Source organism: Heptranchias perlo, chromosome 7 (assembly GCF_035084215.1).
Source record: "Heptranchias perlo isolate sHepPer1 chromosome 7, sHepPer1.hap1, whole genome shotgun sequence".
Lineage (NCBI taxonomy): Eukaryota > Metazoa > Chordata > Chondrichthyes > Hexanchiformes > Hexanchidae > Heptranchias > Heptranchias perlo.
Genome location: NC_090331.1, coordinates 31,405,665 through 31,431,082, shown reverse-complemented (window position 1 = coordinate 31,431,082; position 25,418 = coordinate 31,405,665). Strand labels below are relative to the sequence as shown.

Sequence of the window (25,418 nt, the reverse complement as noted above, 5' to 3'; positions counted from 1 at the left end):
TTCTGCTGGGGGGCAGAGCTGGGCCTTTTCCTGCAACAAGTGCAGTCTCAACACTCAGATGTGAATGAGGCCGGCGGGAGCATTGTTAACCTTCCACTTCTATTTCTTTAAGTTATCTTCATAGAGCTCCAAGAACCAAGAGCATCCAAGAAGTTGGCAGTGGGTTTGCACTGAGGCTCTCCTCAGATTGGAAGGTCTGAATGGCCTGGAACTTCAAAATCTGCTCCCACTGGACCTAGCCATCTGCTCCTGATCAACACCGGGTGGTGGGGGGCAAGGAAAATCTGTTTTTTCCCCCCTGATTGGCTGCTCAGTTGTGCTTTAGTTGTAATACACCCTATGCATCCAAGCTCCAACTATGAATAAACCTGTGCATCTTTTGCAGTATGCGCGCACAAATAGGAGGAAAAATAGCTCCCATTTAAAAGACATGTGCTAATGAAGCCCTGGATAACGGATGATGTACAATGTATGAATATGGTTGTTGTGCCACAGCAGAAGCATACTGAACTTGATGAATAATGGATTTCTTTATAGTTAGATGATGTCAACTCCCCATCGCCTTTCTGTCTCACTGTATTGCCCATTGCAACCTGCGGCCATCATTAGGAAGTGCAGATAAATGATTCTAGACTGAGTTGTCATCCATTTCATCCTCGCTGCTACTGGGAAAGCTTTTGCTTGGCCATGTTTCTCTGATGACTTTGCCAAGATTGAGAATTCAGCCTTTAGGAAATTGCAGCTGCTCCACAGTGCAGTGTAATGGTCCAAACAGTGCTACACTACCAGGCTAGCCTGTTTTGCATGTTATGAATTTTTGAATTTTTTTTTGTATTTAATTTTAGGTTAACATCATGTGCATGCCAATAACAAAAAAAAATTCTGGAAGATATCTTGCTTCAATTGGAATAATGGGTGCTAATCTTCCTATCCTATCCATCACTGCCCAGGCAACAGCATGGACAGAATTATCCCACGTCACATCATTAATCAATAGCGGCAGTCGACTCATTTATCAGACACTAACAGCTAATTAAAGTCAGCAGTAAACCCATGAAATTGAGTAGGTTTAATGCTCATCCAAGCCTCTTAATAACATAAGTAACCAAAACTTAATATATCTCTAAACTTTGTCTTTTGTCTTACAATTTGTAATTTAACTAACGCAGGATTAGCATTTTGGAATGCAGCCCATAGAAATACCTTAAAAGCTCCTCCAAAGATACAATTGATAATCATACAGAAAGAAAGTCCTAGGTTCAGTTCCCAATCTGTGCTGAGTTAACCGAGGCAGCAGGGGCACTACAATTGGCCTCAGTGTCCCCGGGTTAAAAACAGTGTTGGGGGGGGGGTGGAAAATGAGCCAAGGTTCTTGATTTTGAAAGTGCATGTCAGATGAGGATGATTAAATTCAATTGCAATGCCCCCAATGGTCAAATACACCGTCTTGGCTGACACACAAAGGATGATCACTGAAGCGAGGTATTGGGAGGGCTGCTGTTATTTGTGGGACCTTAGACTAGGAGAAAGTCCATGTCTCCAGGAGAGAAGAGAAGCTTTGCATCTGGTGGCCTCACCCACACAAAGTCCCATACCGCCAGCATTCCCATCCTTGCCAATTTCCACTGGCTCCCTGTGACCCAGGAAGAGTCTTCACAAACCTCATCTGTGTCTTCAAATCTCTTCATGGCTAGCTCCATTCTACCTGAACAACTTTCTCCAGCCACGCTCCCCTGCCTTCACCCTCTGAATCTGGATTAGTGCTGGTTGGTTGCCTTCTCCCTCTTCTGCACTAGTGGAGGCCAGTCTTTCTTTTTTAAACATAAGAAAAACACCATTAACAAAAGACTTGGCTGCAATTTCCAAACAACACAAGACATTTAGTGGTTCTAAAATGTATTTTACCACCACTGTATATCTAGTGTTGTTTGAAAATTGCAGCTAAATCTTTGAATGATTCAGAAACCAATTTGATCAAACCTTTGATCTCAAAATGTACAGCACAGAAACAGGCCACTTAGCACATCAAATCTCCGCTGGTGTTGCTCCACATCAGACAGCTAGTTAAATTTCTCTACTATTTTCTACTTATACCCTTTAATATTTTTCTTTTTAATGAAATGAATTCCCTTTCATGTGAATTTCTGGATTCTGCTTCAATAAATCTCTGTGGTAGATAATTCCACATTCCAACCATCCTCTGTGTAAAGACATTTGCCTAGAAGATCTGTGGAGGTACTTGCAAACACCCACTATAATTTCCAAGTTTGTTGACGATACAAAGCTAGGTGGGAAGGTAAGCTGTGAGGAGGACACAAAAAGTCTGCAAAGGAATACAGACAGATTAAGTGAGTGGGCAAGAAGGTGGCAGATGGAGTATAATATGGGGAAACGTGAGGTAAGAAGAATAGAAAAACAGAATATTGTTTAAAATGAGAAACTACTAAACGTGGTGTTCAGAGAGACTTGGGTGTCCTCATACAAGAAACACAAGTAGTATGCAGGTACAGCAGGCAATTAGGAAAGCAAATAGCATGTTGGCCTTTATTGCAAGGAGGTTGGAGTACAAGAGTAAGGAAGTCTTACGACAGTTATTTAGAGCTTTAGTGAGACTTCACCTGGAGTATTGCATACAGTTTTGGTCTCCTTATCTAAGGAAGGATATACTTGCCTTGGAGGCGGTACAACAAAGGTTCACTAGATTAATTCCTGGGATGAGAGGTTGAGTAGAATGGGCCTATTCTCTCTGGAGTTTAGAAGGGTGAGAGGTGATCTCGTTGAAACATAAGATTATTAGGGGACTTGACAGGATAGATGCTGAGAGATTGTTTCCCCTGGCTAGACAGTCTAGAACTAGAGGGCATAGTCACAGGATAAGGGGTCGGCCATTCAGGACTGAGATGAGGAGCAATTTTTTCATGCAGGGGGTTGTGAATCTTTGGAATGCTCTACCCTAGAGGGCTGTGGATGCTGAGTCATTGAGTATATTCAAGGCTGAGATGGATGGATATTTGGACTCTAGGGAATCAAGGGATATGGGGATCGGGCGGGCAAGTGGAGTTGAGGTCGAAGATTAGCCATGATCTGACTGAATAGCAGAGCGGGCTCGAGGGGCCATATGGCCAACTCCTATTTCTTATGTTCTTATAATTTCATCAGATTAGCAGATACAACGGAGAAATGGCGTAAATGATCTAACCTGTCTTTTAATTCTTTTTGTCATTATCTGAAACTTGTATCTCTCATTACAATATCAATGACCAATGGAAACAATCTATCACTATTTATCATTCACCTTATCATAAACCTTCATAATCTTGAAGATAAGTATCAGGTCACCCTTTAACCTTCTCAACTCTAGTCTCTCTTCAAAACCATCCTCCTTGATACCTGGTGGAATCCTTGTGAATCTGCACTGCACCATCTTCATTGCTTTTATATCCTTTCTATGGGGTGCCCTAAACTGTACACAATACTCCAATGTAATCTAAGGCCTCTACAAGTTCAACATTAACTCCTTGACTTTTGTATTCTATGCCTCCAAAAACAAAGCCAAGCATTCTGTTGGCTTTTTTAAAAAAAAAACAGCCTTATCTACTTGAGCTGACACCTTTAATGACCTGCATATCTGCTCTCAAGGTTCCTCTGCTCCTCTACTCCCTTTAAAATCTCATCATTTAAGATGCATTATCTATTCCTATTCTTCCAAAATATATTGCTTCATATTTCTACACTGAACTACATCTGCCATCTAACTACCCATCCTGCCAGCCCATCTATGGCCCCCTCCAGCCTTTCACAATTTGCCATGCTGTCTAATTTAGCAAAATATAATTTAGTCCCTCAATTTCAGATCACTTATGTACATAGTAAGAGTCACCCTAACCACTCACCACATCTTTCCAGTCAGAAAAACTTTCTCTTACCTCTACCCTTTGCTTCCAGCCCCACAACTACCTTGCTGTCCACATGGCTCACACATAAAGAACTTAAACAAGATAGCAGAGGAAGACTAGCCTCAATGGAACTGTACCCTAAACTAGTGTCAGCATCTTCAGAAGGGAGAAAATTGGATGGTGATGGGGGAAAACAATGCAGAGTTAAGAATTAGTACAAACAATATCACTTAGTGAATTTAAGATAGTGATTTAATCTTAGGGTTCTGGTGACACAAGTTATTATCTTAATGGCGAGAAACTGGAAAGTACTGCAGTACAAAGGGATCTGGGGGTCCTAGTGCAAGAAAATCAAAAAGTTAGTATGCAGGTGCAACAGGTGATCAAGAAGGCCAACAGAATGTTGCTAGGGGATAGAATATAAAAACACTGAGGTATTGCTGCAGTTATATAAGGTATTGGTGAGACCGCACCTGGAATACTGCATACAGTTTTGGTCTCCATACTTAAGAAAAGACATACTTGCTCTCGAGGCAGTACAAAGAAGGTTCACTCGGCTAATCCCGGGGATGAGGGGGTGGACATATGAGGAGAGGTTGAGTAGATTGGGACTCTACTCATTGGAGTTCAGAAGAATGAGAGGCGATCTTATTGAAACATATAAGATTGTGAAGGGGCTTGATCGGGTGGATGCGGTAAGGATGTTCCCAAGGATGGGTGAAACCAGAACTAGGGGGCATAATCTTAGAATAAGGGGCTGCTCTTTCAAAACTGAGATGAAGAGAAACTTCTTCACTCAGAGGGTGGTAGGTCTGTGGAATTTGCTGCCCCAGGAAGCTGTGGAAGCTATATCATTAAATAAATTTCAAACAGAAATAGACAGTTTCCTAGAAGTAAAGGGAATTAGGGGTTACGGGGAGCGGGCAGGAAATTGGACATGAATTTAAATTTGAGGTTAGGATCAGATCAGCCATGATCTTATTGAATGGCGGAGCAGGCTCGAGGGGCCGATTGGCCTACTCCTGCTCCTATTTCTTATGTTCTTATGATACACACTGGACCCTGCTCAAACTTCATACTGCTACAGTCAGTTACCAGATCAATGCAGATTACTTTTAACTATTACTATTAACTATCACTATTATTGCTTTGATTCAGTAGTGAAGCTCTGCCCATAGTTATCAGGAAATGCGACTCATTGCTGCAATAGTTACTGAAACTCTGATTTGGTACAGCCACAGCAGTGGTAAAAATGGACAATGAACTTAAATTAAAGCATAGTTAGGCCATCCCCTGACAGTCATGCAATGGATGCATTTGACCAAGTTTATGTTATTAGTGCAAGCTAACACCGTGGGCGCTAAATTGGGCCATGTAGCGCCCATTGTTTCGGTGCTACGCGACCTCCCGGATATCCTGGATGGCATCTTGGATGCGCACGCGACATGCGCCGGACGCCATCTTGTAAAGGGTTTAGCACATGCACAGATAACGAAGAACACCAGATCGTGTAAAGTAGGTAGAATATGCGTTCAGTGTGCAATGCTGATTTAAAGTGATAGACACCATTTTAGTACTTAACGCTCCACTCAACTCACTCTCTTAAACACGACCATCCAAACATGTCTTAGAGTGCTTGGAGGACACCCCCCCCCACCAACAGTCCTATTTAAAGGGACCATGCAGGATTTACAGGTTAATTGTTAGATTATTGCTTCTGGCTGCTGATGCATTTGTACCTGTTTTTGGAGGTCTCCCATACTTAAATACTAGGACAAGGGGACATAGCCTAACATTTAGAGCCAGGACGTGCAGGAGTGAAGTTAGGAAACGTTTCTACATGCAAAGGGTGGGGGAAGTTTGGAACTTTCTTCTGCAAATGGCAGTTGATGCTAGCTCAGTTGTGAATTTTAAATCTGAGTTTGATAGATTTCTGTGAACCTAGGGTATCAAGGGATATGGAGTTAGGTCACAGGTCAACCATCTGTGTGCCTGCCACTGACTGCGTCCCCCGCTGCCTTTTGAGCATACATCTGAAGGGCCTCTTGCTTGCTCAACCCACCCCAGCAGATATAGGATGCCCCCCCTTCTGTCCACCTATTGCACCAAGGCCTCTAGTGCATCATCAGAGAACCTTGGTATATGCACTCTCGCAGGCCTGGTACCAACGGACCAGCATATTGTTGAGGTCTGGCATGCAGATTGGAGGATGTGGAATTTAGTGGGACGCAAACGTTATTCAATGTTTTAAAATAACTCAACAGTTTGTAAACATAGGGACGGGACCTGCATTTGTGTTTTACATGCGCGGTGTCTGATCTCCGTTCAGACCCGAACCTTATTTTTAGCAAATAACAGATACCGGCTACCTTGAGGAGATGTCGGCTGCCTGTCAGAGATACAGCTTGCCTTTAAGAGATTGGGGTTCCCCCTGCTGGTGGAAAGTGCGAATGCTGTGGAATCCTCATGTAAAGGTCTGGTTTTTTCGCGTGCACGAGGTACGTTCTCTGGTAGCACGAATGTCTCATGCCACCTGCGACAGGTTGACCGGACGTGGGTTAATCACGCAATGCGACGTCCGCGTCCATTTTCAGGGGTTAACCAATTTAAAACCCTCCTTGTTTTTTGTGACTGACTCATGACTGAAAATATCATACCCAAGGTTTCCTCAAAGTTGACACCTCTGTATACAGGTGACAGGCTGGCGAAGCTGATCTGTTATGCTATACTAGCTTGACTATCAATAATTTTCTTATACTTAAGGCAGCCAAAAATCCACAGCCTTTCTAGTGCACTCCTGCTGTAACTTCGGTGGCAGTGCGCTGGAAGGACCAGAAATTAGGCTTGAACCCGGATACTCTGGGTCCTGCCTTACATCGTGGGCCTTGTAAAAAGAAGAGACTCTGCCCTCTCCTTACAAGACCAGCACCATAAGAGGGAGTGGGGCTGACGGCAGGGATAATCAACGATGGGAGTTCCACCTCCCCAACTCTCAGTGGACAAGATTGTGGCCTGGACCCCCAAAAGAAAAATATTTTAAAAGTAACACCCTTACAAAAGGAGGCTCTGGGAGGGGCACATTCTAAGGTGGGGGGGGGGGGGGGCGGGGAGAAGGATCTGGCAACCCCCCAAAACTAATGAGTTGTGCCAGACGTTCCAGCCCTTGAGGTCAGGCAGGTGCCCCAAATGTGCCCCTAATGGCACTTGTGCCCACCTTTCACATGTGAAACAGGAGACCAACCCCGACAACTTTGGCTGGGTCAGCAGCAGGGGTCCTAGGTGGGTGCATCCTAACACATGTAGTGGGTGTCCACCGTCCACTGCCCCCATCCTCTGCAGATTTTTGACCCCAAGAACTCTGGGATCAGAAACAATAGAATACATTTTTGAATTGGAGGTGTTGTAACTGTAGTGATTTTTTTTTAAACCAGACTCAGACTTGTGAAGTAACACACAAGTTAATTTTATTAACACACACATTCCCCTTTAGCCTCTGTACCCACGACTTAGCATCATTAATATAGGTTTGTAACCTGTTTAACTCTATAGTCTGTAATTGTCGGCATAGACTTTTGTTTTCTACCAGTTTGTCTAAGAAAGAATGTCATGGCATAAAGTGTAACAAAGTATAATAGATTCAGAAATTCATGTTTCAAACTGATTATTTTTAAGTGTTTATGCTCTATCCAGGCCTTTGCCTCTGGTCCAAGGAGCTGAGAAATGACCTCCTAGATTTGTATCAGCTGCTCTCGTATTCTATAACCGTCTCCTGCGAGCTTTACGAAATGCTCAACCTTGGCCAGTTTTCTTTGACTTACTTTTCACAATTAGTTGCAGTGTTTCTTCTATTTAACAATCTTTTGCTTGTAGATACCACTTTAGCACTGAGTGGCTTGATATAAATTTTATCTATCATAAAGTTCAGCTTCTGTTTAAAGATCAATTTCTATACCTTTTTAGTCATCTCATTTTACAAGTCCCATGGACTCTAAATCCCTGGTCTCAGCAACCCTTCAATCAGCAGTGTCCTGCTCATCCTAACTTTTGCTCAGTGCTTCAATCAGTGCTCCCTCAAGAACTCCACCTAATTCCCCCAGGGTGGATGTCCCTGCGAGGATTCTTGCAATGGGTAGTGAGTAATACAGGGAGTGCAGGTTGGGCAATCGAGCGATAATGCTGTAGCCCTGTCTCCGACCTGTGCTCCTTTTGAGTGTAGCATCCCTACCAGGAGAACAGGATCAGGGGATTTCTTCTTAACTTTCCAGTGTTGGTTGCGATTAGAACTTAGCTACGTGCTACAGAAGAGTTTGAGCAACTACCAGCAAGACCAATAAATCAATGAGTTAGCAGAGGAAAATTAATGGAGACCTATCCCACTGGAGACTTTCTGAAGTAGAATAGCACTGAGGCGTGAATCTGTGAAAGGAGTAGCAATGGGGAAAGAGGGAAATATACATCGCGTAGATAAAGGGCCGGATTTTGCGGTGAGCAGCAAACGAACGGCAATAGTCGTTCGTTAGACTTGCACCTGCCCATAGACTTTCTACAAGCGTTTGCACAGCAAGTTCCTGTAAATCAGAGATCCTAAAAGCACAGTACCCTCTATAGGACATCTGGGAACTGTGTGAACAGGACAAACAGCTGTGTATCTCCTTAACCAATTAGATTGAAGCATCATTACTAACAGCATAATCAGAACCAGGAAGTGTAATTGTAAAAGTAAATTCAATGTCAAATCAGGTACGGAAAGCAAAATAAAGAAAGAGAAAGGGTGAGAAAGATTGAATTAAGAGACAGAGATAAAAATGACAGGAAAAAAAAGTTTTAAAAAATTAAACCCAATAATTCAAATCTGAAGGAAGGACTGAGACTCCACACTTGTAAAAGTCAATTTTCAGTGCCAGAGAGGTTGTTTGGAAGTAATAAAGACTTACCACGCCATTAATAGAGTACTTAGATTTGAAATGACTTGACTTAACTTTTTTTGGCGAGTTTAGTCCGTGTCTATCAGGTAAGGACAGGAACGTCACGCTGTTCAATACATTTGAATGGGGAGCCAGACAGTGAGTTGCCGTAATCGCGCAGCTTTTGGAGGAGCATTGCATCTCAGCCAGCAACTTTCGGATTTCCGCTTTTAACTGCAGATGTGCGGTCGCTGGAAGTTACTGTCCGATTTACATATAAATAACGGTGGGCGATGTTAGCCTCACCTTTATTTTTACAGCAAAATCCGGCCCGAGGTGTTTAATGCAGCTCAGTATGTTGCAGTGTCAAGGTATAATATATCAGGAGCTAAGTGCTTCAGCCACAGTAACAAACACAGATGCTTTTAATATATTGGTTGAAAAGCAATAATATTAATATAAACAATTGGAACATCAAGAAATAATTATATGTGCAGCCAAGCTTGATCGTCAGTCAAGACATGTGTCAATCTAATTTAGTGAATTCATTGAATAGTAACAGTCTTTGTGAATATAAATACAGCAGAACTATAAGAGAACTAAGCCTAACCAGATAAGACCGATTGTCTCTTCATATATAGTTGGATCATGTTGTAAATTGTGCTGTGGCTACTCTCAGTAGTCACCCTGTGATACGCATACCAGAAACTGAGGCGCAAAGTCAAAAATCAATTACTGCTACGAAGTTCTGGGTTTTTGACAAAATAGTGAACTCAAATTTTTAGAAACACTCAGTAAATAATTTACAGCTAAGTCTTCATCTGAATATTTTAATGCTTTTACTTTTGAGTGCTAATGATTCTTGCATGCACATACACTGTGTTTGGTCCAGTCAGTGGCAGATAACAATGATGCCTGGCTGCTGTGCATCCCCAATGCAATAAACCAACATTAGATTTATTCGACCAATAAGTGTAAAATGCATAATTGGCTCCAATTGGACAAGGATGACTAGCCTGCCACCTACTGAATTATCTGGTACTGTACTGCAGCATTTAATTGACATCTCACTAGTACTGAATTATAAAACTTTAATCAAGGGGCTCAGAGGGTTTAAAATATAATTGTTTTTACAGATGTGTAAAAAAAGATAGGAAATCTTCAAATGAGTTCGACACACAAGAGGTTGTTGTGTGCTGAGGCATCAGCGACAATTAATACAGTCTTCATTATATACTGTTTGATGTTCATTTTCTAAAATAACTCAGTGATCCTCTTGGATACTTTGTCATACTATCAGCTTGCCATTTAACTGCTGATTCCCAGTGTCAAGACCAGAAGTTCTGCTGTTTAACCGTTGCATATGTTAATAAACAGACTCAATCTGGACTATTAAAAGCTTTGAGAGCAGGGAAAGACCAATTGAGGCAAAAACAAGCTCAGTGAGAGGATAGGTTGCTACACTATTCTTTTTTTTGAATGGAATTGGATGGGGTTAGCAGTTTTTGTACTTGTTGCAAAATGTTTTTGAGACAGTGCCAACAGTTCAAAGATGACCCCAGTGGTTCTTGCTGGCGATCTCTGAGACCACCCGAGTAACCAAAGATTGCCCTAAACTAGAGACAGTTAATAGACCCAATTACACTATGGAAGGTAAATAACAGTTGAAGAGATGATCAAGCTTTGTCCCATTTTAGAATAGTTTTAAAATGTAATTCCAACTTTAAATCTTACCTCAGTGATTCTATTAATTACTGACTTTGAGCATCACAAAAAAAAGTGTGCTCTCCAGATCATACCCATCAGCAATCATGCATTCTCCATCAAACTAGTAAGCATAATGCGCCTTTGTATCGCTCGGACCTCATGCTCTTTTGACAAATTACCAAGCTCATATGTTTTTGGGACATGCTAATTCAATTTAGGATTTTTTTCTGTTTTAAATATACATCCATTTCCTTCCTCATGGTACAATTTATAAAATTAATTTGCTGCTCATTTCTAATCCAGGATATGTTTAAGCAGAATCAGAACTGTATGGAAACATGGAAGGGTCAATTTGAACTCCTCTCAGTGGCCTAAATGGATTTTGATGTACAAATTGCTATCATAGTTAATATAGATAAGATACAAGTAGACTTACATATGCTCCCGATGGGCAGAGTGCACAGCTGCTGCATTGCTGTAACGCCACAGCACTATTGCAGACGAGAATACATCCAACGTAGCATCAAACTGGAAAAGTCAGAAATGTGTTAACAGAAAAATGAACTTTCTTCAAAGATGGGAATCATATAACATAGATATAGATCCTAAATTTTATTTAAGAAAAAAACATATGATTGAACGTATTTAGTTATATATAGAAACCTAATGTCATGGATGACTTGAATTACAGAACACAGTATTTTTGCTGGTAATTTATCATTTTGCAGCAGGAAGCCTTAGTGACATACAAATTGAATTGACATACAAATGCCTGAAATTCTAAATATGATTATATATGTTATTTAACAGATACAAAATCATATTTATGATTAAAGGGTTCCTGCTTTTTTTGCATAATGATAAATTGCTGGTAATTTATCATTTTATGCAAAATGATAAATTACCAGCAAAAATCTGTTTCCTGTAATTCAATACGATAATTCATTTTATATATATTATTTACTTAGAACACTGTCATTGTGTAACCATGTGCCATGTTGGGGAAGAGGCAGTGTAATTTTAGAGTTTCATCTCAGAATTCCCAAAGTCTGCACTACACATTAACTATCACTCCTGCTAAAATCCTTTTTAAAAAATAGCTAGCTGACTTGCCAAATTCTCAGTAAGTAGAGAAAATTACAAAATATAAACTGTATAAGAATCCACTATTTTATATTCATAAAATCAGAATAAGAGCATTAGTCACAAAAGAAACAGCTTCACCACAACTAATATTCCCGAGCAACTAGGAAGTCCTTTTTCAGATTTTTTTCTCTGACTTCTGAAATACTTTCTTCCAGATTGCTCAGTTAACTTCCTTTCCAGAGAGAAATAGTTACCTTTTTTTTCATAATGGCTTCACTAATATTCATTGAACTATAGATGGTATACATGCACTTTATATTTTTCAGATAGTGACAAATTAATACTAGTGCCCTCATATACGATTGCAAATATTCAAACAGTCACTCTTTCAAAACACACAAGATGTATATATCTTCTTTACTTAGAAGATCCATGCCCTGTTAATGAATAATAACAAAACTTCTTCAATACCATTAAGCAAGTATCGCACCAAGGTAGATAAACTGGTCAGCTTTATGCCCACCCGATAGACTCTGCTGCTAACCCTGCCGATTTCCCAGGAGTCAAACTCACTTGCCTAAGTTCAGAAAGCTCTTGGTGCTATTCCTGCCTGCGCTTGGAGAGCAGCGGTTAATGGCTGGTGCTGCAGGATATACCTGCAGCAGCTTAAAAAGGGAAGGTCCCCTCAGAGATAAAAAAAAGCTATTTCCTGGCACCGATGAAATGGCAAAATCCTGCTAATGTAGAATTACTACTCCATGGTGCTGCAACTGATTTATGCTCCTGCCCTACATTTATATTTTTTGTGTCATTCCACCTGCCTTATGCCTGTCGTCTACAGGTGTTTCTTGTATCCAGCATTGCCAAAGCGGTACATTATCAGCTCCCTTAAAAAGGGGGCCAAAGAGGCTGCAAAATCTTTTCCCGGGTCAGACCTGGACAACCACCCTGGACAGCAGTAGTCATCAGACTTTCCAGCTTGTGGGTCAGGCAGGTGTCTGAAATACACCCCAGCAGTGCAGTGCCTTCTGTGTACATTTAAATGAGGGCCCTCCCACTGACCCTGCATACTCTGGCATGGTCAGCAGCGGAGATCCCCAGTGGATGCAATCCCAGTATAATTTCCAGGATTATGGCCTGCACATTTTCAGGGCCTGTGTGGTTTTCTTTTAGTTCGCATGAATCTGACTACATTTACAAATGTGGAGCTGAACCTAAATGAGTTCTAAAGCTGTGCCACTGTATATGTTCTTCAATGTAAATAGAATATAGGGATGAACAAACTGCTCTTGCACTCTGAGCCAATCTAAATCCCAGATCCACACTGTTGCAATAATTAAAATCAAGAGTAATAATGAAAACTCACCTCAACTCCCAGTTCTCCTTTTTGTGACTAACCTTGGTGCAGGATCAAGAATTGTTAAATATTAGAAGAAATCTGAACCCAAAAAGAAACATCTTGTTCTTGGCCAACCCTAAATAAACTGAGCAAGTCCCTTTAAGGTCATTTCTGTGTTTATTTACACAATATTACTTACAGCAAACCCAAAGGATGAAGCACTGTGTCGCATGATAGAAACAGCTGAAAGAGATAGGAAACAAGACAATTAGCAAGTTGTGGCCAATTTAAATGGAAAATTATTTTAAAATGTTGCTAGATTCTACAGAAAACTTTCGGTGAAATGTGCAGGCCAATTTCCCTACACCTGAGTGTGCTTTCTCATCCACAAACCCGATAAGCCACCTGATACATTTGGAATCAAATCTTTTTCAATATCCCTTCAGACATCTGTAATCCAAATCTATGTTGTGGTCATGTTTTAATGATCCAGATGTTTTGATTACCATTCTGGAAATTATGATATTTTGAACAATGCACAGTGATAAAAATAACAGTGGTGGCCAAACGTAAAAAGATGTGGAAACTTTCTCTAGGCCAATGATCATCAAAGTTGTCAGCTGACATCAACCAAACTGATTTGAAAGCTTGGGATGTGTGGATTTCAAAGTAGTTTGCAGAAAAATCCTTGAATGTTGAACTCCATACAATCTGGAAAATCCATGCACATGGTCTACTGACCCTGGCCCTAGATAGAAGATGTTATTATGCATTTTTCATAAATAATAAATGTGTTACAATTTTAGATCTTTACTCAAGTTTTTCTCATGTTCAACATGGACAACCAGTCCTGTAAGAGAGCCCTTGCTCCCTATCAGAGAGTGTGCCTTTGTATGTATGCTTGATAACTAATAATGTAGCAAGCACAGGGATTAAACAGAAACCCGTGTCATGTATTTAGCTTACTGGACATGTTATGAGCCTTCTTATGATAGCCAAGACCTCAAAAAATGGTAGAATAAACACTTCATCACACAGTAGCTTGGGCTATAAACTAGGGAAGCGTTTTTATTAATAACAAAGCAGCAGTAAAGACAGTATAGTAGATTACAGTAATTTACAGAACATAACTATTCCTCCTTTAATACAGAAAATAATAAACATTTGCAACTCTTCACTAACACTCTTGTTAATATTAGGCCTGAGCTAGAGGGGTGCGAGGAGGCTCATGTGGAGCATAGATGCCGGCATAGACCAGTTGGTCCGAATGGCCTGTTTCTGCGCTGTCGATGCAAAGTCCCTACATGGTGACTTTATTCTTGCTTCTGTCTCGATGGCCCCAGAAAAGTTTATGAACTGGGAGCTTGCTGCTTTTTGAAGTTCAACCAGGAAGAAAGAAAATCAAATAAAGCTGCCAATCATACACAAGACATTTTAAAAGTATATCTGCAGTTTCAGCAATGTTCAGATAATGTCAGACCCAAATCAATGTCACCTGACTGCAAATTCTTTTCGTTTTAATGGATCATTCACAGAACAAAGCCAGCAGCTGTCAGGAAGTGCTTCCAGTGACATCAACTTGAAATGCTTTGCAATAACCAGTATTAACAGATAAAAGCCAACTCTTCTCATCATAGCCAGCTTGTCTCTGGGTGTGAATACACTGACATAATGAAAAGTACAGCTCCCAGATTTGGTTATTTCAAGCTAGTTTTAACTCTGAATATAGAGTAACGAAAAGACAGAGCAAAAATACGTGAACAAAATATCACATTTTGTTATACCTGGCCCTAGATACAAGATATTAGGATTTCTTCAACAACAACTTGCATTTATATAGTGCCTTTAACGTTGTAAGACGTCCCAAGGCGCTTCACAGGAGCGTTATCAAACAAAATTTGACACCAAGCCACATAAGGAGATATTAGGACAGGTTACCAAAAGCTTAGTCACAGAGGTAGGTTTTATGCAGCATTTTAAAGGAGGAGAGAGAGGTATTGAGGCTGAGAGGTTTAGGGAGGAAATTCCAGAGCTTAGGACTTTGGCAGCTGAAGGCATGGCTGCCAATGGTGGAGTGATTAAAATTGGGGATGCACAACAGGCAAGAATTGGAGGAATGCAGAGATCTCAGAGGGAGGTTAGAGAGATAGGGAGGGGCGAGGCCATGGAGGGATTTGAAAAGAAGCATGAGATTCAGTATACACACTCCTAGTAAATCAAGCTACAAATTGATGTCAGCAGTGGGGTAACAGAGTTTTGAATGCATATATTCTTCACCTTTTACCGTCAAAATCTGTAGATCAGCTTCTGTCAGCCAAGGGGACAGAAGGTACTCCAAATATAGACAGTGTTCAATTTAAAAATTTACAGTTAGTTCAGCCCTAACCGCATGCACGGCTGAATCTGCAGTGGCTCTTGCCCTCTGTGTAATATAAATAACACAACAAGCATATTCTGGCATCTTATCAGGAAGAAAGAGAGACATCCGACAACATAAAATGTATAATGGGTAATAGATCTGCATTCAAAATGAAGTATCTACTTTGGTTAGTCTTTTCAGGGTAAATGTCAAATGGTATAAAGAATTACGTTTATATTAATAAAAGTGAAATATTCATGTGGTAAAATTTGGCTCCAATCCTGCAGCCAAAAAGTTGAGTTAACTGATGTGGTTCAGCTTGGCGACATGTAAATAGTGGTGTTCCCCAGGGATCAGTTCTAGGCCCGCTATTCTTCATGGTCTTCATTAATGACCTGGACAGTGGTGTTGGGAGTATGGTAAGTAAGTTTGCAGAAGACACCAAAATCTGTGCAAGGGTTAAGAGGGTAGGTGGAGTGCAATCAAATCCAAAAAGATTTAGATGTGCTAAGGGAGAGGGCCACACATTGGCAAATGGCATTTAATTTAGATAAATGTAGTGTTATGCATGTTGGTAGGGCCAACATAGAATACACGTATCATTTGCAGGGAACAATACTGAAAGAGGTTGAGCGACAAAAAGATCCTGGTGTTATTGTGCACAGATCACTAAAGGTCCATGATCAATGTAGAGAAATTGTAGCTAAAGTTAACAAGGTATTGAATTGTATTAATAGAGCCACTCAGTATAAATCAAAGGACACCATTTTGACACTATACAGGTTGCTGGTCCAACCCTATCTAGACTACTATGCCCAGTTTTGGTCCCTCAACATGGTGGGTGATATAGTGGCCTTGGAAAAGGTCCAGAGGAGAGCTACAAGAATGATTCCCAGCTTAAAGAACCTCAGTTACTCGAGTAGGCGCAAGAACCTTGGTCTATTTACTTTAGAGCAGCGTAGACTTAGAGGTGACCTGATAGAGGCCTATAAAATAATTAAAGGATAGCATCCTTATAGATAGATTAATCCAGTTTAACAGGTTGAGGAGGACCAAGGGACACAAGTTTAAACTATGGAAGAGTACGAATAGACTGAATGTTAGGCAGTTCTTCTTTTCCCAGAGAATTGTGAGCCTCTGGAAAACATTGCCGGCTGGTGTGGTGGGTGCTGACTCTCTCCATGCCTTCAAGAGGGAGCTGGACAGGTTCCTGACTGGGGCAGAGATCACATCATATAAGAGTTAAGTGTCTTTATAGATAACACTTGGTCCATGTGATCTCCTCTCCTGAGGGGGTTGGAGAGGAATTTTAGAGTATTTTTTCCCTTATTGGCCCTGGGTTTTTTCTGTTTATTGCCTCTCCCAGGATTACAGGCTGCAGGAGCGGGTGTGAGTGGGGGAGGTCGGAGGAGGGAAGCTGTGTTTAGCCATGATGGTCTGGGAAGGCTTGATGGACCAGTTGGTCTTTTCCTGCCCATCAATTTCATATATTCATACACGCCAAGTTCACTTGTGCATTAAATAATGAAGATTTGCTGTTAAATCGATGTACAAAAAGTTACAAGCAAAGAAGTGGAACAGAGAATTTTGCTGTTGGTTTACAAAATAGCACTACTTCTGAAATAAAATTAGAAAGAAACTACAATGTATATATTTGCTGAAGTAGAATATTTATAGACTTAGAATTATAGAAAGGTTACACATTCCTATGTTGACTTAAAAACATTATATTTCATAATGTTATTAATTTTCACCAAACAAAATTTAATCTATGGTTTATAAGCAAAAATTTTGCAGTAGAAAGGAAACAAAAGGATTCCTAAGGAAAATCCTCTTCCCAATTACATTAATATTTTCCCAATACTTAAACCTTCTTAGTATAGTCTAAGACATGTTCAAATGGTCACGGTTAAGACAGTGCGTTGAGTGGAGTGTTAAGTCCCATAATGGTGTCTATCACTTTAAATCAGGATTGCACACGGATTAAACGCATTTTCTCCCTACTTTACATGCAGCCGGCGTTCATTATTTGCATATGCGCTACTACCTATACCAAGATGGCATCCGGCACACGTCACGCTAGAAGCGTGCATGCGCATCCAAGACACCATCTTGGATGTTCAGGAGATCACATAGCGCTGAAACAACGGGCGCTAGATGGCCCAATTTGTACCTCGTTATATTAGAATGCTAATACAATTTATTGGCACTTAGATAGTTAAATGGAAAGCCACAAAATCGATCTACATTTACAATTCCATTATCTGTTTTCCACAGATAATAATTCTATGATTGCAGTAGCATGGAAAACTGTTTTATAACAGAATATTTGATCACCTTTATCTATACTTATCTCTAGAGCCTTCAATTCAGATCTCAACCAGATATCCATTTAGTTCTTTCATGAGAAATTCAATTGTAGGAACATTAATAGCTTTTGCTCAGAGACTGTTCCACTTACCCACTACTCTGGGTAAGGGGAGTGAGGGGGGGGGGGGGAAGAGAAGAATATTTCTTCTAAATTCTACTCTCTTGAGAGTTGTTAGCTTTGTTCTTATATCCCTTAGTTCGGTGTTCACAATCCAACTTGAACAGTCTGCTTATATTATCTGTGTCTCTTAGCATTTTACTGGTCTTTATCATGCAATGTATCAATGGGGAACTCATTTTCCAAGGCAAATGTAAACAGCATAAACATTCTTATTTTTTGCGAATTTCTGTGCTGATTAAAATAAGGGATGGCACACTAATGGGAATGGAACATCTTTGCATTTTCGGCATCCATTGTCATCATCTAAAACTCCAAGGTCAGTACAGCAAAGGCCAGATGCAGAGAAATATCTGTTTTACTCTCTTACTGATTTCAGGCTAGTTTTAAGCCTTTGATTTCATGAGCAGTGCAGAAAGCATAAATCATTCTCCTGGCTTCTTACAGTGACAATGGAGGATGCAGGGTAGTGTCAGTAGAGCTCCATATAGTTTACATTATGCTCATTTACATAAACAACAGCTACAAGTTACAATGCCTCCCCGCAGGAACTTTGTCTATATCTTATTTCCAAAATGAATGAAATATGACTGGGGGAATCCATTATATATCAACAGGATTTCCCATTCTGACCTACATATGTATGTCACAAATTCTCATCTTTTACAAACGATTTGGCTAGCAAAAAAGCCTTAGACAGCTCTAAGACCATCTCTTGAAGCTGATCTTATTTGCAAGTGCCCCTTCAAGTTCACAATAGTATTGGGAATGCTATGCAACACATTTGGGAATGATTTTCGGACAATGATCACAAATGTGTAATACAGGAGCTTAAACTTCATTCTGCTTTATTCCAACAATCTACTTTGATCCAAACCCTTTGCTACACCAATATAATGTTTTCTACCCACCCACCCTAGTGGCCTCTGAGTGAGATTGCCAATAGAAGTCGCATCCATTAGGAATTGAAGTTGCTCTCTCTTTTCATATAAAAGTTTTACATTCTGCAGTGTAGAGATTTTCATCCCATCATCCTGGGCAGGATTCAAACCCAGATCCCAAAAGTTAAAAAGGATTGTTTTGCACCCATTGTTGCACTAAGTTCTGTTATTGGAAATTAACTTGTAAAGCATGTACACGTGTTGGCCACCATGTTTGAAAAGATCTTCAGTTAGAGAAATATTCTTCACTGATTGAAACAATAAAATTGCAATTGTACTAACAACAACACCCAATTAAAGCACACAGTTCTTTTGAATCAGTGACTAGTTATCCTAGTAATCCTCAACCTTAAGCATAAATTACAAACAGTAACTTTATAGTAATATATAACCTTAAAAATATTACCAAAATACTTAACATATGTGAAGGTCAGAAATAACTAAGATATTTTATGATTCTCTCCAGATAACTGCAAAAATCTCAGACCTGCAAATCCTCTCGATGAAACAGGCAAATTCCTTATAGCCAAACCTTTCATTTAACTAGAAAACAACTTTGTTTAACCTTTAAATCATTGTCATTTAAACTTCATTCTGCTTTATCCCAACAATGTACTTTGATCCAAACCCTTTGCTACACCAATATAATGTTTTCTATTTTGCAACCCACCCACCCTAGTGGCCTCTGAGTGAGATTGCCAATAGAAGTCACATCCATTAGGAATTGAAGTTGCTCTCTCTTTTCATATAAAAGCTTTACATTCTGCAGTGTAGAGATTTTCATCCCATCATCCTGGTCATTGGCTCACAAAACTACTCAAAGCTACAAAATCCAAAAGTGAAAATATAGTTAAAAAAATATATAGTTGTTTGCAAATAATGGTTGGGTGGCAATTACTGGATCCCTAGGATAGGTTTTTATATCAAAGAAAGACTGTCTGAAATTCTAGCCAAATTGTGAGTCTTGTTAATTATTAATTTGGGTTTTTATAGGACCATTTTCTCTTCCAACTTTCCCATCTAGATTTATTAATGTTTAATATTACATTCATCTTATAAAAGGGGTTAACTCCCAAGGTTGCATGCAGTATCATTTCGCAACAGTAGGCCAGCTGCCTCATGCTCATGTCAAAATTAATGCTTTAGAATGTGAATTAGTAAACAAACGAGGGATCCTTGTGTCCAATCTCAACATTTCACGCCATTGTGATAAATGGTTACTTTGTAACACCAGAGACCAAGCATTATTTCATTCCATTCATACAGCCAGGGAGTTTGCTGGGGCAGCAATTTGGAAGATTTGTGCTCCCACATCAAAGGGGAAGTATATCAATCAGTGTGCTAACCTGTATCGACAGCTTGGTCAGCTGAATCCCCTGAGTCACAGACTTAAAACTCTCTCTCTTACATATTGTGCGAGATTTAGCATTCATCTACCTGATGCTACTACACACAAACTATATATTTTCAGGCTGAAACAATTAATTTAATTATTGACTATTGAGTCCAGTATTAAATATAATGAGCAAAATCCATAATGAGTTAATATACTTTTCAATAAGTTCCCCTGCAAAACAAAGTACTTATTACTGGCAAGGTAAATTCAATTGGTTTCAGCTCCTTGTACCATTTTCTATTTCGGTGTATTACTTGGAACTGAAATAGAATATAGGTAACATGAGTCTCGCATTATGGAGTCCTCTATCTAACCAAATTCCAAAACTTAATAAATGAGTGAACGCAGAATCTTCCCACAAAAAGCTGTTGAGGCTGGGGGTCAATTGAAAATTTCAAAACTGAGATTGATAGATTTTTGTTAGGCAAGGGTATTGAAGGCTACAGAACCAAGGCGGGTAGATGGAGTTAAGATACAGATCAACCATGATCTAACTGAATGGTGGAACAGGCTCGAGGGGCTGAATGGCCTACTTCTGTTCCTATATTCTAGATTGATTCATAATTTTGGTAAAGAGCCTCTTTTTACTGCTCCATTCTGGTTGACCAATATTTAGCTTTATCCTTGTCTGAATGATTGGAGTCAAGAATGAGAAAGATCCAGTGAGACCTCTGGTCTTGATCATTTTCCTATCGTTGTCCTCACAATATGCGTCTCTGAACTTACCCCTGTCCTATGCTATCTCTTAAATCTCTTTTTCCCAGTCCTTCTTTCCTTCTTGGAAATTTGCTTCTGTTTGCCAAGAAAGGCAAAGTCTATTACTGTACCCATCAAACTACCGTAATATTGCCCTTTCAACTACTTTTTAAAGTTATGGAAACTCATGTTATCCATTACCTTGAAAGTTCTGGCCTAATCTATGATCAGCAGTATGACTTTCAGCACAGTTGTTCTTCTGATGACCTTGTTGCCTATCTTGTTACAAACTTTGCTTGGTGAATTTGTTACTGCCTTGGACATTTGGAAAGCCTTTGGCAAAGTCCAGCATCATGCACTTTTAAATCAGTTACTATCATATAACCTTCTGCTAAAGCTATGATTAATTTCTTCATGTTTCTCACAACTCAAACTAACAACTACCAGCTCATACCTTTGATGGCTGTACTTTTAGCCCTCCCCCATCTATTGACATTCTTGGCCTCAAATATCTCTTCTGACTTTTGAGTATTATTCCCTCTTGGCCATTGCTACAGATGCCTCCAAGCATCCTGGTTTCTTCTTTCACTCCAAAGACTTTTCCACCCTCAACAACTATTAACTTTCCATAAAAGGAGTGAGTCCAAAATGTATTTATTTTCTTTCTTTACCTCTAGTCTCCAACCTCCTTTTGTCTCTATTTTGTTGATATTACAAAAAAATCAGGCGTCTCCAAACTTGTGCTCTTGTGCTTTCCAAAGGTCCAAGACATGATTGTTCTTACTGTTCCTTCTCACTACATCCCCACTGTGTTGAAATCAATATGCAATGAAAAGTGGGACTAATTGGATAGTTCTATCAAAGAGCTGGCACCAGCGTGATGGGCCAAATGACCTTCTTCTATGCTGTATTATTCCAGAGTCTTCAGCTATAAATATTCTGAAGTAAATTTATTCCATTTAGAAGTCTCAAAGGAATACAGAAACTGACTTTCAGATGTCTTGTTACCATGTGCTTTCTGTCAGATATGCACCTACTGTGACATTTAAATGACCTTTTGCTTTCCTTAGAGGTAACAGCGGGTATGATGCCAACAGAAGATTACCACAGGCCAGCTAGTGAAATAACATACATAAATGAAAATTCAAGACGTATTTAAACAAGCTGAGTATATCCTGATTGTATTCTGACAGTAATGTAAAACTCACCAATGCTTAACATACCTATATGTTTAACTATACAATGGATCCTACTCACACACCACAAAAAGGATCAAACTCAACAACCTTTCAATGTAATAAAAGCAAAGGGTACTGTAGCTATGTATTTTGCCATTAGTGTCTGTAGAACAAATATTAAATACCATATTTGAAGTGAACTAAAGGTTTCTAGGAGTAGAATATTACTACATCAATTTCTTCTCCACTTTGATTCCCTAAATCTAATATTGTACTGCTGACAATTGGACATTGAAGTCCGAATTAAATTTAGAATTCCAGGCTCGATGCTGATTCTCTCCCAATCACAACAGCCCAAATTTGCCATGGGGGTTAAATTTCCATTTGGTGCATTTACATGCTTTTGACTGCATAGAGCAAAACTGGATTGATATTGATTTGGTAATTCTCCAGCTGTCTGAAAGCCAATATCATAAAGAATCTTGGAAGAACAACAGCTTCACAAACACATTGATAGACTGGCAATTAGGAAATAGTGAGCAGTGTGTAATTAAATTTATGCAGAAAAAAATTGACTTGGGATGCAAAGCAAAGTAATTCCTGTGGTAGTTTTAAAATCAATCACAAGATGGTCCCGAACTGCTGGGAAACTAGCAAGAGACCATATTGCCACCACAGCATTTAGATGACAAGCTGTTGGATTACAGTTTGTGAAAACCACACATCGAACTGGTGGTATTGTAAAGACAAAGTCTGTGACTATTAATTTAAATGAAAGTCACACATGACATATGCCTCCTCCTATAACGTAGAGGTAATTTAACTTTAACTGCATAGTGGGCCTGGCATTTCCTCAAATATTATTTTGTGAAACTGAAGAGACTACATATAAATCATCAGTATATTACCCTGAACTCAAAATTATTTATCTGGAAAGAATAAAATAAAATTATAGAAAGAAGGAATTCTCCCAAGCTTGTGATAAATATTGTCAAAATCCCTGGATAACAAAAGAGATAGTGAGCAAGAGGAAACAGAAAAAAGGGGCGCATGATAGATGTCAGGTTGATAACACAAGTGAGAACCAGGCTGAATATAGAAAGTTCAGAGTGGAAGTGAAAAAGGAAATAAGAGAGGAAAGGATAGAGAATGGGAATAGACTGGCAACTAACATAAAAGGGAATCCAAAAGTCTTCTATAGGTATGTAAACAGTAAATGGGTAATAAGGAGGGGTGGGGCCGATTAGGGACCAAAAGAGACCTACACATGGAGGCAGAGGGCATGGCTGAGGCATTAAATGAATACTTTGCATCTGTCTTTACTAAGGAAGAAGATGCTACCAAAGTCATATTAAAAGAGGTGGGAGTTGAGATACCGGATGGGCTAAAAATTGATGAAGAGGAGGTACTGGATAGGCTGGCTGTACTTAAAGTAGATAAGTCACCAGGTCCAGATGGGATTCATCCTAGGTTGCTGAGGGAAGTAAGGGTGGAAATTGCAGTGGTACTGGCCATAATCTTCCAAACATCCGTAGATACAGGGGTGGTGCCAGAGGACTGGAGAATTGCAAATGTTACACCCTTTTTTGAACAAGGGTGTAAGGATATACCCAGCAACTATAGGCCAGTCAGTTTAACCTCGGTAGTGGTGAAACTTTTAGAAACGATAATCCGAGACAAAATTAATAAGTCACTTGAACAAGTGAGGATTAATGAAAGCCAGCACGGATTTGTTAAACGCAAATCGTCTTTAACCAACTTGGTAGAATTTTTTGATGAGGTAACAGAGAGGGTTATTGAGAGTAATGTGGTTGTTGTGGTGTATATGGACTTCCAAAAGGCATTTGATAAAGTGCCACATTATAGGCTTGTCAGCAAAATTGAACCCCATGGAATAAAAGGGGCAGTGGCAGCATGGATACAAAATTGGCTAAGTGACAGGAAACAGAGAGTAGTGGTGAATGGTTGTTTTTCAGACTGGAAGAAGATATACAGTGGTGTTCCCCAGGGGTCGGTACTAGGACCACTACTTTTCTTGGACTTGGGTGTACAGGGCACAATTTCAAAATTTGCAGATGACACAAAACTTGGAAGTGTAACAGTGAGGAGGATAGTAATAGACTTCAAGAGGACATAGACAGGCTGGTGGAATGGACAGACACGTAGCAGATTAAATTTAATGCAGAGAAGTGCGAAGTAATACATTTTGCTAGGAAGAACGAGGAGAATCAATATAAACTAAATGGTACAATTCTAAAGGGGGTGCAGGAACAGAGAGACCTGGGGGTATATGTGTACAAATCACTGAAGGTGGCAGGGCAAGTTGAGAAAGTGGTTAAAAAAGCATACGGGGTCCTGGGCTTTATAAATAGGGGCATAGAGTACAAAAGCAAGGAAGTTATGATAACCTTTATAAAACACTGGTTCGGCCACAACTGGAGTATTGAGTCCAATTCTGGGCACCGCACTTTAGGAAGGATGTGAAGGCCTTAGAGAGGGTGCAGAAAAGATTTACTAGAATGGTTCCAGGGATGAGGGACTTCAGTTATGTGGATAAACTGGAGAAGCTGGGGTTGTTCTCCTTAGAGCAGCGAAGGTTGAGAGGAGATTTGATAGGTGTTCAAAATCATGAAGGGTCTAGACAGAGTAGATAAAGAGAAACTGTTCACATTGGCAGAAGGGTCGAGAACCAGATGACACAGATTTAAGGTATTGGCCAAAGAACCAAAGACGACAGGAGGAGAAACTTTTTTACGCAGCGAGTGGTTATGATCTGGAATGCACTACCTAAGGGGGTGATGGAGGCGGAGTCAATCGTGGCTTTCAAAAGGGAATTGGAGAAGTACTTGAAGGAAAAAAATTTGCAGGCCTACGAGGAAAGGGCAGAGGAGTGGGACTAGCTGAACTGCTCTTGCAGAGAGCTGGCACGGGCTTGACAGGCCGAATGGCCTCCTTCTGTGCTGTCACCATTCTATGATTCTAATTTAAGATTGTTTAACAAGTCATTTATATATTGACATAAATGGTAATCAACTCTAATTTGTATCACAACAAACTTTCATCAAATCTGGTGATGTAAATACGATCATGCAGTAATGCCAGGTTGTTTCAGCACTGCTAGGACAGAAACTGAATAAAGCAATTATTATAAAAAAGGAAATAGTGTAGATTTAAAAAGGATACATTTGGAATGATTTGAACACAGTCATCTAACCCCAGATTCAAATGATACGTATACAAAAGACATCTGAAAAAGTTTAGATTACTGCCTTGCAAGCATTCTTATCCATCCACTGATTTTTTTTTTAACAATCACATGTTGAATACAGGATTAACTGATTTTACCAAGCAATCTGTACTGGCATAGTAGATGTTTGTTCTACTCATGAAAATTCTGTTCCACAGAAAACAGCCAGCATTGTCATAAT

At 39.8% G+C, this 25,418-nt stretch overlaps 1 protein-coding gene across 3 annotated transcripts in view; it reads right to left on the bottom strand.

The window, feature by feature from the left end:
- The window catches only part of tmem163a (transmembrane protein 163a), a 175,248-nt gene that overhangs the window by 41,682 nt on the left and 108,148 nt on the right, over positions 1 to 25,418 (bottom strand). For all 3 annotated transcript variants that reach the window (XM_067987258.1, XM_067987259.1, XM_067987257.1), the window contains 2 exons: positions 13,132 to 13,175; positions 10,944 to 11,035 (listed from right to left, as the gene is read on the bottom strand). In XM_067987258.1, coding sequence (XP_067843359.1) covers positions 10,944 to 11,035; positions 13,132 to 13,175 — 136 coding nt within the window. The remainder of the gene's footprint in view (positions 1 to 10,943; positions 11,036 to 13,131; positions 13,176 to 25,418) is intronic.